The sequence below is a fragment of the Protomyctophum parallelum genome (genome assembly GCF_964188405.1).
Source record: "Protomyctophum parallelum genome assembly, chromosome: 1".
NCBI lineage: Eukaryota > Metazoa > Chordata > Actinopteri > Myctophiformes > Myctophidae > Protomyctophum > Protomyctophum parallelum.
This window is the reverse complement of record NC_139697.1, coordinates 105,614,822-105,631,315: the sequence shown is the minus strand read 5'-3', so window position 1 is coordinate 105,631,315 and position 16,494 is coordinate 105,614,822. Positions and strand designations below refer to the sequence as shown.

The 16,494-nt window shown below is 41.1% G+C and overlaps 1 protein-coding gene across 1 annotated transcript in view; it reads left to right on the top strand.

Moving 5' to 3' along the window:
* Nucleotides 1-504: 504 nt before the first annotated feature.
* Nucleotides 505-16,494, top strand: part of LOC310856377 (U2 snRNP-associated SURP motif-containing protein) — a 69,504-nt gene continuing 53,514 nt past the window's right edge. The window contains exons 1-5 of the mRNA XM_083761759.1: nt 505-568; nt 3,338-3,425; nt 8,502-8,613; nt 8,892-9,007; nt 10,402-10,469. Coding sequence (XP_083617885.1) covers nt 3,348-3,425; nt 8,502-8,613; nt 8,892-9,007; nt 10,402-10,469 — 374 coding nt within the window. The 5' untranslated portion in view covers nt 505-568; nt 3,338-3,347. The remainder of the gene's footprint in view (nt 569-3,337; nt 3,426-8,501; nt 8,614-8,891; nt 9,008-10,401; nt 10,470-16,494) is intronic.

Genomic DNA, 16,494 nt, shown 5'->3' with positions numbered 1-16,494 from the left:
TTCAGTCAGTCTGTTCTTTTCTGCAGCGTCGATACAATGTAACAGCTTTTAAATTACCACTGATCTATAAACACTAAGGATCTCCGTCTGCAACCAGGGGGGGCATCATTCTACAGCATCTGATTCTACACTTTTAAAACTAACAAACCCCCCACAAGAAAGACAACAAACCTAATACTGATGCTGCTCTGCACATAGCATGCTGGATGGTTGTGTGTGTGTGTGTGTGTGTGTGTGTGTGTGTGTTTTACATGCATTTGTGCTGCCCTGCAACAACACACACAAACAACACTAACCTTATGATGCCTTATTTCCCCGATCATTAGCTCCTAATAAGGCTGTGGTCTTTATAAAACGGGGAACTGTTTTTGGTTGGTTTTTTTTTTTTTTAGCTCAATGCTACAGTGTTAGCTAGTGGTGGCTACTATAGCTAACAGTATAATAGTTCTCCTATGTGAGCATCTCAGGCCTTTAGGAAAGCATAAGACCCTTTTTTTGGGGGGGGGGGGGGGGGTCTTGTATTATTCAGCCCACCCACCCACCACCACCTGCTGAGATCCACATACATGTGAGTATAAGAGTTGTAACATTTATTTAATCATTCTTATGTGTGTTGTTTTGATGGCTGGTTGGTTGGTGTGTTGGTGAGTCTGTGAGATTGTTGTTGTTGTTGTTGTTGTTGTTGTGAGTGATTGCTGTGTTTAAAAAAATAAAATAAATAACCTTTATTTTCCCAGTAAAACAAACACACGTTGGTTCAAGGTGGACCCTGTTGTAAACAAGTGTAGTGCTTTATTGCTGTCGTCCACTCACAGTTGACAGTCTTTGTATTGAGAAATGTACTGTAATTCTGCAAACTGTTAATCAATCAATCAATCAATCGATCAAAGACTAAAAGTGTCTTTCACAAGTTTGAACTGTCCAAGAGAAGAGGTGAAATGATGTCACACGGCTCTGCCAGTAACAACAAATGCAAGACAATAACAGGATGCTCATAAACACAGGAGCCACTAGCCGCAATTTGCAAACTCTATATTTTTTTATAATGGGATGAATCTAGAGTTTTGCTTTTGCGATCTGCTTGTATTAAAATATGTTAAACTCAGGGGCACGGTGGCACAGTTGTTAGTGCTGTCGCCTCACAGCTAGAAGGTCCTGGGTTTGATTCCCGCTGGGGACGCTGTGGGTGCTGGCGGCGTGTTTCCTCCTCCGCGTCATCAGTGCCCATACCCGAGGCGGTGTTGGCGAAAGGGCCTTTCTGTGTGGAGTTTGCATGTTCTCCCCGTGTCCCCTAGGGTAGGTACCCTCACAAAAAACATGCAGTAATCCTGGTCTCTAAACTGCCTCCCCCTGGCCAGCCGGGGCACCTGATGGAGGGGAAAGGAACTGGTTGGAATAACGTGTTCCTTCCACGCGCTACGTCCAACCAGGGAAACTCCCCCCTGTCAGGTGTAAAGGAGCAACTTGGACACTCAGGCATGAAGGAAGCATGAGTTCAAGTCCGTTGCTCTCCCCTTGTCCCCCATATATGGGGACTAGGTTGGTCTCCCCTTGTCCCCCATATATGGGGACTAGGTTGGTCTCCCCATGTCCCCCATATATGGGGACTAGGTTGCTCTCCCCTTGTCCCCCATATATGGGGACTAGTTTGGTCTCCCCATGTCCCCCATATATGGGGACTAGGTTGGTCTCCCCTTGTCCCCCATATATGGGGACTAGGTTGGTCTCCCCTTGTCCCCCATATATGGGGACTAGGTTGCTCTCCCCTTGTCCCCCATATATGGGGACTAGGTTGCTCTCCCCTTGTCCCCCATATATGGGGACTAGGTTGGCGGAGGGTGTGTAGAGCCCAGGATCACATTAGATGATTGACACAGGGGTGAAAAATGGGTTACAAAATTGTGGGATAAAAAATATATATATATATATAAAAAATATATATATATGTTAAACTCACCAACTCACCAACTGTAGGGAAATCTTCAATTATCCTCTTTCAATCGGCCAAGCTTTTGTGTCCACCGTAGACATGTTATGAGCTACTTTCTGTCAAGACATTCTGTGCAGGTGATTCTTTTTCCAAGTGTTGGTAGTTTGGAATCACTCGTTTTACATTAGCGGGTCGCGCCGCTGCCTCCTGCATTGGAAACAGGTGGTACGCAGGGCGGTTCCTAGCCCCTCGCGGGTCCCCCTTTCATCAGGTGGTACGCAGGGCGGTTCCTAGCCCCTCTCGGGTCCCCCTTTCATCAGGTGGTACGCAGGGCGGTTCCTAGCCCCTCTCGGGTCCCCCTTTCATCAGGTGGTACGCAGGGCGGTTCCTAGCCCCTCTCGGGTCCCCCTTTCATCAGGTGGTACGCAGGGCGGTTCCTAGCCCCTCGCGGGTCCCCCTTTCATCAGGTGGTACGCAGGGCGGTTCCTAGCCCCTCTCGGGTCCCCCTTTCATCAGGTGGTACGCAGGGCGGTTCCTAGCCCCTCTCGGGTCCCCCTTTCATCAGGTGGTACGCAGGGCCGTTCCTAGCCCCTCTCGGGTCCCCCTTTCATCAGGTGGTACGCAGGGCGGTTCCTAGCCCCTCTCGGGTCCCCCTTTCATCAGGTGGTACGCAGGGCGGTTCCTAGCCCCTCTCGGGTCCCCCTTTCATCAGGTGGTACGCAGGGCCGTTCCTAGCCCCTCTCGGGTCCCCCTTTCATCAGGTGGTACGCAGGGCGGTTCCTAGCCCCTCTCGGGTCCCCCTTTCATCAGGTGGTACGCAGGGCGGTTCCTAGCCCCTCGCGGGTCCCCCTTTCATCTTTCACCCGTTAGGGTCCCTTGGCCTTTCTCCCACTCTATCGTAGAGGGCTCTGTACATGCGCTCCCTTCAGGCCGATCTGTGGTGGTGAGATGTTTCAGAGATGCATAAAGCAGCTATAGGCGACGACGGAGTTTAACCCATTCTGACCTGAGATCAGATTTCTAAACATGTCTTCTACATCCAGACCGTTTTCCATTCTGACCTGAGATCAGATTCCACAAAATGTCTTCTATGTCAAGTCGCTCTTCGATTTTTCAAAAAATAGCAGACCTACAAGCTCGTAGCGCGCCACTCGGTGGCGCGCTACGAGCTTGTAGGTCTGCTATTTTTCAATAGCTAAAGCATAACATGATGCTAACACCAAAATGGGTTCCCGCGCAAAAATGGGTTAATATTTAAAATTATTTTAATACCAGAGCATTGGAAGTGGTCAAACTGTCAACATGAGCAGTTCAAGCATCGCCCATGAAACGGTGATGGTCTGAGATGTTTCACAAGTTGTTGTTGACCCATTTAATAACCGTTACAATGTTTACTGTGTGTTTCAGCTGAAGCATCATGGCGGACAGGAAGGGCAAGACGCCCGGCGCCATCAAGACGTTGTCCAAGAGGGAACAGGAGGAGCTGAAGAAGAGGGTAGGATACATGAACGCTGCTGCCGCCATTTTGTTTACATCGTGGTTTTACATTAGCCCATCGCTGATGAGCCAGCCTCAGTGGCCTTGTGGGTAGAGTGTCCGCCCTGAGACTGGGAGGTCGGGGTTCCATTCCCCGGCCCGGGTCACATACCAAAGACTGTAAAAATGGGACCCAGTCAGTGCCTCCCTGCTTGACACTCAGCATCAAGGGTTGGATTGGGGGGGTCAGTCCCTGCGACATACTAGCGTCATGTCCAGGGGGTGTACTTGTACATCAAGCTGCCTCACGCTACAGAAACAGGAGATAGGCTCCTGCCCCTATGGGCCTCATGGCTACAGAAACAGGAGATAGGCTCCTGCCCTATGGGCCTCATGGCTACAGAAACAGGAGATAGGCTCCTGCCCTATGGGCCTCATGGCTACAGAAACAGGAGATAGGCTCCTGCCCCTATGGGCCTCATGGCTACAGAAACAGGAGATAGGCTCCTGCCCCTATGGGCCTCATGGCTACAGAAACAGCAGATAGGCTCCTGCCCCTATGGGCCTCATGGCTACAGAAACAGGAGATAGGCTCCTGCCCCTATGGGCCTCATGGCTACAGAAACAGGAGATAGGCTCCTGCCCCCTATGGGCCTCATGGCTACAGAAACAGGAGATAGGCTCCTGCCCCTATGGGCCTCATGGCTACAGAAACAGGAGATAGGCTCCTGCCCCTATGGGCCTCATGGCTACAGAAACAGGAGATAGGCTCCTGCCCTATGGGCCTCATGGCTACAGAAACAGGAGATAGGCTCCTGCCCCTATGGGCCTCATGGCTACAGAAACAGGAGATAGGCTCCTGCCCCTATGGGCCTCATGGCTACAGAAACAGGAGATAGGCTCCTGCCCCTATGGGCCTCATGGCTACAGAAACAGGAGATAGGCTCCTGCCCCCTATGGGCCTCATGGCTACAGAAACAGGAGATAGGCTCCTGCCCCTATGGGCCTCATGGCTACAGAAACAGGAGATAGGCTATGGGCCTCTTGGCTCGGCAAGGCTACTTACTTACTTATCGCTGATGAGCGGCGCTTTGTAGGCGAGGCGGGAGGCTTGTTCAGGAACTCCGTTATATCATATATGGCTCTGCATCCATGTAATAAACATATGCGCTGTGAGCCATGATGTCATAAGTTTAGCTGATTCACCGTTTCGCCTGTACAGGGAGAAGGGCTAAAAACGGCCTTCTCAAAGATTTCCACTCTGGGAGGTGTTTTCCCTTTGTTGCGTTTTCACCTCCTGAAAACACCGTTCTCGTCTAAAGGGACACCAGCTAACCATACTTTATTTTGCCATTTTCTATGAACTGGTCCACAAGATTCGATACACCACCAAGATACCCATGTACCTGTCTAAATACTTCCTTAATGTAAACGAAGTCCACACCCACAACACCAGAGGGAGTGCAACAAACCATGTACAACCCAGATTCGGCACAAACAAGGGACTAAATTCTTTTCGCTCCTATGCCACCAAAATGTGGAACGCCCTACCAACAGTCATTAAGACATGTGAATCCCTTGACTCCTTCAAAACCGCTCTCAAAGGGCACCTACGGATGGCTGCAATTCGAAACTGGCCTCTGTAAAATCTGAATCCCCCCCCACCGCCCCCCCCTTTTCCCCTCACTGTATATGTATCTTTTCCCTTTTTGCTTCCTATATGATGAATTCCTGTTCTGTTCTTTAGCTACATAGAAGTGTCTATTTGTATGTCTCTAAATGTTTTGATGAATTGAACAATGTGGACCCTGTTGTAAACAAGTGTAATGCTTAATTGGGTCGTCCACTCACAGTTAACAGTCTCTGTATTGAGTTTGTGCTTAAAATGTACTGTAAATTCTACAAACTGTTAATAAATATTTCAATCAATCAATCAATCAACACCGTTCTCGTCTAAAGGGACACCAGCTAACCATACTTTATTTTGCCGTTTTCTATGAACACCGTTCTCGTGTAAAGACCACCTAAGAATGGACTAAAGTCATGTCTTATCAGTGGACATAAGGATAGACTAAAGTCATGTCTTATCAGTGGACATAAGAATGGACTAAAGTCATGTCTTATCAGTGGACATAAGAATGGACTAAAGTCATGTCTTATCAGTGGACATAAGAATGGACTAAAGTCATGTCTTATCAGTGGACATAAGGATGGACTAAAGTCATGTCTTATCAGTGGACATAAGGATAGACTAAAGTCATGTCTTATCAGTGGACATAAGAATGGACTAAAGTCATGTCTTATCAGTGGACATAAGAATGGACTAAAGTCATGTCTTATCAGTGGACATAAGGATGGACTAAAGTCATGTCTTATCAGTGGACATAAGGATAGACTAAAGTCATGTCTTATCAGTGGACATAAGAATGGACTAAAGTCATGTCTTATCAGTGGACATAAGGATAGACTAAAGTCATGTCTTATCAGTGGACATAAGAATGGACTAAAGTCATGTCTTATCAGTGGACCTAAGAATGGACTAAAGTCATGTCTTATCAGTGGACATAAGGATAGACTAAAGTCATGTCTTATCAGTGGACATAAGGATAGACTAAAGTCATGTCTTATCAGTGGACCTAAGAATGGACTAAAGTCATGTCTTATCAGTGGACATAAGGATGGACTAAAGTCATGTCTTATCAGTGGACATAAGGTGTGTGGATGTGATGTGTGTGAATGGGTTAATGTAATGCACCATCTATGTAAAGGTGTGTGAATGGGTGAATGAAATGCACCATCTATGTAAAGGTGTGTGAATGTAATGCACCATCTATGTAAAGGTGTGTGAATGGGTGAATGTAATGCACAGTCTATGTAAAGGTGTGTGAATGGGTGAATGTAATGCACAGTCTATGTAAAGGTGTGTGAATGGGTGAATGTAATGCACCATCTATGTAAAGGTGTGTGAATGGGTGAATGTAATGCACCATCTATGTAAAGGTGTGTGAATGAAATGCACCATCTATGTAAAGGTGTGTGAATGTAATGCACCATCTATGTAAAGGTGTGTGAATGGGTGAATGTAATGCACAGTCTATGTAAAGGTGTGTGAATGGGTGAATGTAATGCACAGTCTATGTAAAGGTGTGTGAATGGGTGAATGTAATGCACCATCTATGTAAAGGTGTGTGAATGGGTGAATGTAATGCACCATCTATGTAAAGGTGTGTGAATGAAATGCACCATCTATGTAAAGGTGTGTGAATGTAATGCACCATCTATGTAAAGGTGTGTGAATGGGTGAATGTAATGCACAGTCTATGTAAAGGTGTGTGAATGGGTGAATGTAATGCACCATCTATGTAAAGGTGTGTGAATGGGTGAATGAAATGCACCATCTATGTAAAGGTGTGTGAATGGGTGAATGTAATGCACAGTCTATGTAAAGGTGTGTGAATGGGTGAATGTAATGCACAGTCTATGTAAAGGTGTGTGAATGGGTGAATGTAATGCACAGTCTATGTAAAGGTGTGTGAATGGGTGAATGTAATGCACAGTCTATGTAAAGGTGTGTGAATGGGTGAATGTAATGCACAGTCTATGTAAAGGTGTGTGAATGGGTGAATGTAATGCACCATCTATGTAAAGGTGTGTGAATGGGTGAATGTAATGCACCATCTATGTAAAGGTGTGTGAATGAAATGCACCATCTATGTAAAGGTGTGTGAATGTAATGCACCATCTATGTAAAGGTGTGTGAATGGGTGAATGTAATGCACCATCTATGTAAAGGTATGTGAATGTAATGCACCATCTATGTAAAGGTGTGTGAATGTGTGAATGTAATGCACCATCTATGTAAAGGTGTGTGAATGTAATGCACCATCTATGTAAAGGTGTGTGAATGTGATGTGTGTGAATGGGTGAATGTAATGCACAGTCTATGTAAAGGTGTGTGAATGGGTGAATGTATTAAATGCACAGTCTATGTAAAGGCAGTGATGTAACTAGGGTGCGTTTTGCACTTTGAAAGAATTATCTTTGGCCCGCGGGATGATATTTAATTAGTATTAGAACTGGCCCTCTGGTATATTGCACGGACCACCATAATACTACAAGTCCCACAATGCACTGCGAGTGCATTGTGTATCGAGGGCCCGCAAGCGCAAGCATGCGTCTTCTCTTCACTATTGATCAGCAGTGAAAGTATATCACTTTGTGGTCAACTTTCAGCTACCCCTCTCCCCAAAAATGGCCCGTGCGTTGAAACACAGTCCGACCCTATTTTGGCCCACTGTGTGTTTGAGTTTGACATCCCTGTAATGTAGAACCACTAGTTTGTCATAAAAACAACACAAAAAAAGGCGCTATATAAATGCACTGTTTAACATTAAAGGACCACTTCACCACTTTTCAACCTATCTTCATATAAATAGGTCCTCACTAATAATCATGATAAAATGGCACGATTCTTTTCTACTCAGTCTGTGTCTCATAGGAGGGCTGTGGGCAGTTTAGAAACCGTCTTCCAGTGACATCATCATTAGGCAGACCATTTTTTTAAACAAAATGTTTTAGATTTTCATTATCGTGAGAACGATGGCTTCCATTTTCGCATTGCAACTTTTCAGGACTAGAAAGCCTGCCGTTTCTATTAGCTTGTATTCCCCATCGATGATGTCACTGGAAGACGGTTTCTGAACTTCCCACAGCCCTCCTATGAGACACAGACCGAGTGGGAAAAAATGACGCAATTTTTTCATGATTATTATTATTATTATTATATGAAGATAGGTTGAAAAGTGGTGAAGTGGTCCTATAACCCATTCTGACCGGGCACCCATTTTGGTGTTGGCATCATGTTGTGCTTTAGCTATTTAAAAATAGCAGATCTACAAGCTCATATCGCGCCACCGAGTGGCGCGATACGAGCTTGTAGGTCTGCTATTTTTGAAAAAATCGAAGAACGACTGACATTTTTAGAATCTGATCTCAGGTCAGAATGGGTTAATCAGACCAGTGTGTGTCCAGCGGAAACCTCGTGTGAATCTGATCTCAGGTCAGAATGGGTTAATAAATGCACCTTTTCTCTCAGGAACAAGAGAAGGCGGCCGAGGTCTTTGAGGAGTTTCTGGCGTCGTTCGAAAGCAACAACAAGAGCTCAGTGAAGACCTTCGTCCGCGGAGGGATCGTCAACGCAACCAAAGGTAGAGAGACACTGAGACACTGAGAGAGAGAGAGAGAGAGAGAGAGAGAATGAACCCATTCTGACCTGAGATCAGATTTAAAAAAATGTCTTCTACATCCTGACAGTTTTCTGATAAAAAGCCTATGTTTCAATGTCAGTCGATTTTGTTTCAAAAAATAGCAGACCTACAAGCTATGAGCTTGTAGGTCTGCTATTTTTCAATAGCTAAATTATAACATAATGTTTTAAACACCAAAAGGGGTTAATGTTAATAATAATAATAATAATTGTCTACAGAGGAGGAAGCGGCCGAGGTCAGCAAGAACAAACTGTACCGTCCGGCCAAGATGAGCACCGCCGCCTCCCTCCACCAGGGGGCGCCACCGCAGCCTGCTCTGGACGCCAAGCGGCCTGTGAGTTTCACACCCTGTGTGTGTGTGTGTGTGTGTGTGTGTGTGTGTGTGTGTGTGTGTGTGTGTGTGTGTGTGTGTGTGTCCGAGTACGACCTATTGACCCCTGCAGTCTCACAGTGATAACAGCTTAATTTCTGTCTGACATGTTTTATAGATCTGTTAATATGTTTATAGATCTGTTAATATGTTTACATATCTGTTAATATGTTTACAGGTCTGTTAATATGTTTACAGGTCTGTTAATATGTTTACAGATCTGTTAATATGTTTTATAGATATGTTAATATGTTTACAGGTCTGTTAATATGTTTACAGATCTGTTAATATGTTTATAGATCTGTTAATATGTTTACAGATCTGTTAATATGTTTACAGATCTGTTAATATGTTTACAGATCTGTTAATATGTTTACAGATCTGTTAATGTTTTATAGATCTGTTAATATGTTTACAGATCTGTTAATATGTTTACAGATCTGTTAATATGTTTACAGATCTGTTAATATGTTTACAGATCTGTTAATATGTTTACAGATCTGTTAATATGTTTACAGATCTGTTAATATGTTTACAGATCTGTTAATATGTTTACAGATCTGTTAATATGTTTATAGATCTGTTAATATGTTTACAGGTCTGTTAATATGTTTACAGATCTGTTAATATGTTTACAGGTCTGTTAATATGTTTACAGGTCTGTTAATATGTTTATAGATCTGTTAATATGTTTACAGATCTGTTAATATGTTTACAGATCTGTTAATATGTTTACAGATCTGTTAATATGTTTACAGATCTGTTAATATGTTTACAGATCTGTTAATATGTTTACAGATCTGTTAATATGTTTACAGATCTGTTAATGTTTTATAGATCTGTTAATATGTTTACAGATCTGTTAATATGTTTACAGATCTGTTAATATGTTTACAGATCTGTTAATATGTTTACAGATCTGTTAATATGTTTACAGATCTGTTAATATGTTTACAGATCTGTTAATATGTTTACAGATCTGTTAATATGTTTACAGATCTGTTAATATGTTTATAGATCTGTTAATATGTTTACAGGTCTGTTAATATGTTTACAGATCTGTTAATATGTTTACAGGTCTGTTAATATGTTTACAGGTCTGTTAATATGTTTACAGATCTGTTAATATGTTTACAGATCTGTTAATATGTTTATAGATCTGTTAATATGTTTACAGGTCTGTTAATATGTTTACAGGTCTGTTAATATGTTTACAGATCTGTTAATATGTTTACAGATCTGTTAATATGTTTACAGGTCTGTTAATATGTTTACAGGTCTGTTAATATGTTTACAGATCTGTTAAACACAGTGACAGGGTCTAACATGCTTTATAGATCTGTTAACATGTTTTATAGATCTTCAAAAAGAAAACAGAAGAGAAGAAGAAAAGCAACCTGGAGCTCTTCAAGGAGGAGTTGAAACAGTAGGTTTAAAGGAGCATTACACCATTTATAGGTTTAAAGGAGCATTACACCATTTATAGGTTTAAAGGAGCATTACACCATTTATAGGTTTAAAGGAGCATTACACCATTTTATAGGTTTAAAGGAATATTACACCATTTTATAGGTTTAAAGGAATATTACACCATTTTCTAGGTTTAAAGGAGCATTACACCATTTATAGGTTTAAAGGAGCATTACACCATTTATAGGTTTAAAGGAACATTACACCATTTATAGGTTTAAAGGAGCATTACACCATTTATAGGTTTAAAGGAACATTACACTATTTATAGGTTTAAAGGAACATTACACTATTTATAGGTTTAAAATAGCATTAAACCATTTATAAGTTTAAAGGAACATTACACCCATTTATAGGTTTAAAGGAGCATTACACCATTTTATAGGTTTAAAGGAACATTACACCATTTCATAGGTTTAAAGGAACATTACACCATTGTATAGGTTTAAAGGAACATTACACCATTGTATAGGTTTAAAGGAACATTACACCCATTTTATAGGTTTAAAGGAACATTACACCATTTATAGGTTTAAAGGAGCATTACACCATTTTATAGGTTTAAAGGAACATTACACCATTTATAGGTTTAAAGGAACATTACACCATTTATAGGTTTAAATGAGAATTACACCATTTTATAGGTTTAAAGGAGCATTACACCCATTTGATAGGTTTAAAGGAGCATTACAACCATTTGGTAGGTTTCAATATCTGACATTTTCCAGAAAACAGGATTTAGAAGACATTTTGTGAATCAGCCTTAGTCATAAATGGGTTAAAGGGTCATTTCAACCATTTGATAGGTTTAAATGAACCTTCACCAGTCACCAGTTGAAATAATATAGCAGGCTTATAAATATACCAATATATTGGATATAAAAAAAGAGCAAAAGACAATGCAATTTTAATACTAGTCATTAAGCTACTAATATGGACTGAAGTAATTAAAACGGGTCATGTTTGCATGTTTGGAATTGTAAACAGCTGAAACCAATAATATATCACTATTGTGATATTAACCTGAGGTCCACATTAACCCATTCTGACCGGGCACCCATTTTGGTGTCGTCATCATGTTATGCTTTAGCTATTGAAAAATAGCAGATCTACAAGCTCATATCGCGCCACCGAGTGGCGCGATACGAGCTTGTAGGTCTGCTATTTTTGAAAAATCTAAAAAAACGACTGACATTTTTAGAATCTGATCCCAGGTCAGAATGGGTTCATCAGACCAGTGTGTGTCCGGCGGAAACCTCGTATGAATCTGATCTCAGGTCAGAATGGGTTAAAACACACTGAAGAGGTAGATTAACCTCTTTATCATGTTCTACGTAGGTGGTGTAACTATTGCTGAAGGACACCAGTTTCTGTGGGCGTTGGAAAATAATCGGAATCATGAAAAAGATCATTAACATTGTGAAGTACACCTTGATGATGTCATCAAGGTGTTTTCAGACCTCCAGTTCTAGGAAACACAGAACGGGAAATTAATTAAAATTAATTAATTATTTCAACAACTCTAAGGTATATTAAAGGGGAGTTTCGCACAAACAGTTGTCTTACCGTATATGAAGACACGTATCCATTAGTTACTGAAACTAAGAAAAAGACATGCCATGATCTGCACACTAAAAGGAAAAGATCCATGTATCCATGTATGATCTGACAAACAAGGAGGTTGGAGCGCACACCAGTAGTAAAGAGGTGCTGACCGCGGGAGATAAAATTGACTGGAAAGAGGAGAGGTCGCACAGCTCGTAGTCACGATGCAAGTTTTTATTTCCAACGTTTCGGCAAACAGAGTTGCCTTCTTCAGGGAATGTATGATCCGAACACTAAAAGGAACAGATCCATGTATGATCTGCACACTAAAAGGAACAGATCCATGTATGATCTGAACACTAAAAGGAACAGATCCATGTATGATCTGCACACTAAAAGGAACAGATCCATGTATGATCTGCACACTAAAAGGAACAGATCCATGTATGATCTGAACACTAAAAGGAACAGATCCATGTATGATCTGCACACTAAAAGGAACAGATCCATGTATGATCTGAACACTAAAAGGAACAGATCCATGTATGATCTGAACACTAAAAGGAACAGATCCATGTATGATCTGAACACTAAAAGGAACAGATCCATGTATGATCTGAACACTAAAAGGAACAGATCCATGTATGATCTGAACACTAAAAGGAACAGATCCATGTATGATCTGCACACTAAAAGGAACAGATCCATGTATGATCTGAACACTAAAAGGAACAGATCCATGTATGATCTGAACACTAAAAGGAAAAGATCCATGTATGATCTGAACACTAAAAGGAACAGATCCATGTATGATCTGCACACTAAAAGGAACAGATCCATGTATGATCTGAACACTAAAAGGAACAGATCCATGTATGATCTGAACACTAAAAGGAAAAGATCCATGTATGATCTGAACACTAAAAGGAACAGATCCATGTATGATCTGAACACTAAAAGGAACAGATCCATGTATGATCTGAACACTAAAAGGAACAGATCCATGTATGATCTGAACACTAAAAGGAACAGATCCATGTATGATCTGAACACTAAAAGGAACAGATCCATGTATGATCTGAACACTAAAAGGAACAGATCCATGTATGATCTGCACACTAAAAGGAACAGATCCATGTATGATCTGAACACTAAAAGGAACAGATCCATGTATGATCTGAACACTAAAAGGAAAAGATCCATGTATGATCTGAACACTAAAAGGAACAGATCCATGTATGATCTGCACACTAAAAGGAACAGATCCATGTATGATCTGAACACTAAAAGGAACAGATCCATGTATGATCTGAACACTAAAAGGAAAAGATCCATGTATGATCTGAACACTAAAAGGAACAGATCCATGTATGATCTGAACACTAAAAGGAACAGATCCATGTATGATCTGAACACTAAAAGGAACAGATCCATGTATGATCTGAACACTAAAAGGAACAGATCCATGTATGATCTGAACACTAAAAGGAACAGATCCATGTATGATCTGAACACTAAAAGGAACAGATCCATGTATGATCTGAACACTAAAAGGAACAGATCCATGTATGATCTGCACACTAAAAGGAAAAGATCCATGTATGATCTGAACACTAAAAGGAACAGATCCATGTATGATCTGAACACTAAAAGGAACAGATCCATGTATGATCTGAACACTAAAAGGAACAGATCCATGTATGATCTGAACACTAAAAGGAACAGATCCATGTATGATCTGAACACTAAAAGGAACAGATCCATGTATGATCTGCACACTAAAAGGAAAAGATCCATGTATGATCTGAACACTAAAAGGAAAAGATCCATGTATGATCTGAACACTAAAAGGAAAAGATCCATGTATGATCTGAACACTAAAAGGAACAGATCCATGTATGATCTGAACACTAAAAGGAACAGATCCATGTATGATCTGAACACTAAAAGGAACAGATCCATGTATGATCTGAACACTAAAAGGAACAGATCCATGTATGATCTGAACACTAAAAGGAACAGATCCATGTATGATCTGCACACTAAAAGGAAAAGATCCATGTATGATCTGAACACTAAAAGGAAAAGATCCATGTATGATCTGAACACTAAAAGGAACAGATCCATGTATGATCTGAACACTAAAAGGAACAGATCCATGTATGATCTGAACACTAAAAGGAACAGATCCATGTATGATCTGAACACTAAAAGGAACAGATCCATGTATGATCTGCACACTAAAAGGAAAAGATCCATGTATGATCTGAACACTAAAAGGAACAGATCCATGTATGATCTGAACACTAAAAGGAACAGATCCATGTATGATCTGAACACTAAAAGGAACAGATCCATGTATGATCTGCACACTAAAAGGAACAGATCCATGTATGATCTGCACACTAAAAGGAAAAGATCCATGTATGATCTGAACACTAAAAGGAACAGATCCATGTATGATCTGAACACTAAAAGGAACAGATCCATGTATGATCTGAACACTAAAAGGAACAGATCCATGTATGATCTGCACACTAAAAGGAAAAGATCCATGTATGATCTGAACACTAAAAGGAACAGATCCATGTATGATCTGAACACTAAAAGGAACAGATCCATGTATGATCTGAACACTAAAAGGAAAAGATCCATGTATGATCTGAACACTAAAAGGAACAGATCCATGTATGATCTGAACACTAAAAGGAACAGATCCATGTATGATCTGAACACTAAAAGGAACAGATCCATGTATGATCTGCACACTAAAAGGAAAAGATCCATGTATGATCTGAACACTAAAAGGAACAGATCCATGTATGATCTGAACACTAAAAGGAACAGATCCATGTATGATCTGAACACTAAAAGGAACAGATCCATGTATGATCTGAACACTAAAAGGAACAGATCCATGTATGATCTGCACACTAAAAGGAAAAGATCCATGTATGATCTGAACACTAAAAGGAAAAGATCCATGTATGATCTGCACACTAAAAGGAAAAGATCCATGTATGATCTGAACACTAAAAGGAACAGATCCATGTATGATCTGAACACTAAAAGGAACAGATCCATGTATGATCTGAACACTAAAAGGAACAGATCCATGTATGATCTGAACACTAAAAGGAACAGATCCATGTATGATCTGCACACTAAAAGGAAAAGATCCATGTATGATCTGAACACTAAAAGGAACAGATCCATGTATGATCTGCACACTAAAAGGAAAAGATCCATGTATGATCTGCACACTAAAAGGAAAAGATCCATGTATGATCTGAACACTAAAAGGAACAGATCCATGTATGATCTGCACACTAAAAGGAAAAGATCCATGTATGATCTGCACACTAAAAGGAAAAGATCCATGTATGATCTGAACACTAAAAGGAACAGATCCATGTATGATCTGAACACTAAAAGGAACAGATCCATGTATGATCTGAACACTAAAAGGAACAGATCCATGTATGATCTGAACACTAAAAGGAACAGATCCATGTATGATCTGCACACTAAAAGGAAAAGATCCATGTATGATCTGAACACTAAAAGGAACAGATCCATGTATGATCTGAACACTAAAAGGAACAGATCCATGTATGATCTGAACACTAAAAGGAAAAGATCCATGTATGATCTGAACACTAAAAGGAAAAGATCCATGTATGATCTGAACACTAAAAGGAACAGATCCATGTATGATCTGAACACTAAAAGGAACAGATCCATGTATGATCTGAACACTAAAAGGAACAGATCCATGTATGATCTGAACACTAAAAGGAACAGATCCATGTATGATCTGAACACTAAAAGGAAAAGATCCATGTATGATCTGAACACTAAAAGGAACAGATCCATGTATGATCTGCACACTAAAAGGAAAAGATCCATGTAGGGGAGAGCCTGGACAGTTGGCGCGGTAGGACGGTTGCACCTCGGACTGGATACCATGCAACACCTTTTCGTCGCGTATTTCCGGCGACGTCATTCGATTCCACAGCGCCCGAAAGCCTCGCAGACAAAAAAAAATCCATTTCCGCCTAAGATTGACCGAGCTACAGACCCTTTTGTGTTTTTGCACGCTTAGTAGTAGCGGAGACTGGGGGAGAGACAGGGCGGTCAGCGCGCATTTTACTAATTCCCTCCCTGCACAGAGACTAATTAATTTCAAGTAACCAAACTTTTTTGTGAACAAGATTCACTTGTCCTCTCACATTACCCCAAGTGTTTTTTAATTTTGGTGAAACGAGTCGGACGCAATCGGCAAGCAAAGTGATCTCGCGCTCACTTCCTCTTCTTTCGTCCTGCATCCTCCTTTCGTCCTCCTGAACGCGAGATCAATTTGATTTGCAGATTGCGTCCGACTCGTCTCACCAAAATTAAAAAACACTCAGGGAAATGGGAGAGGACAAGTGTAT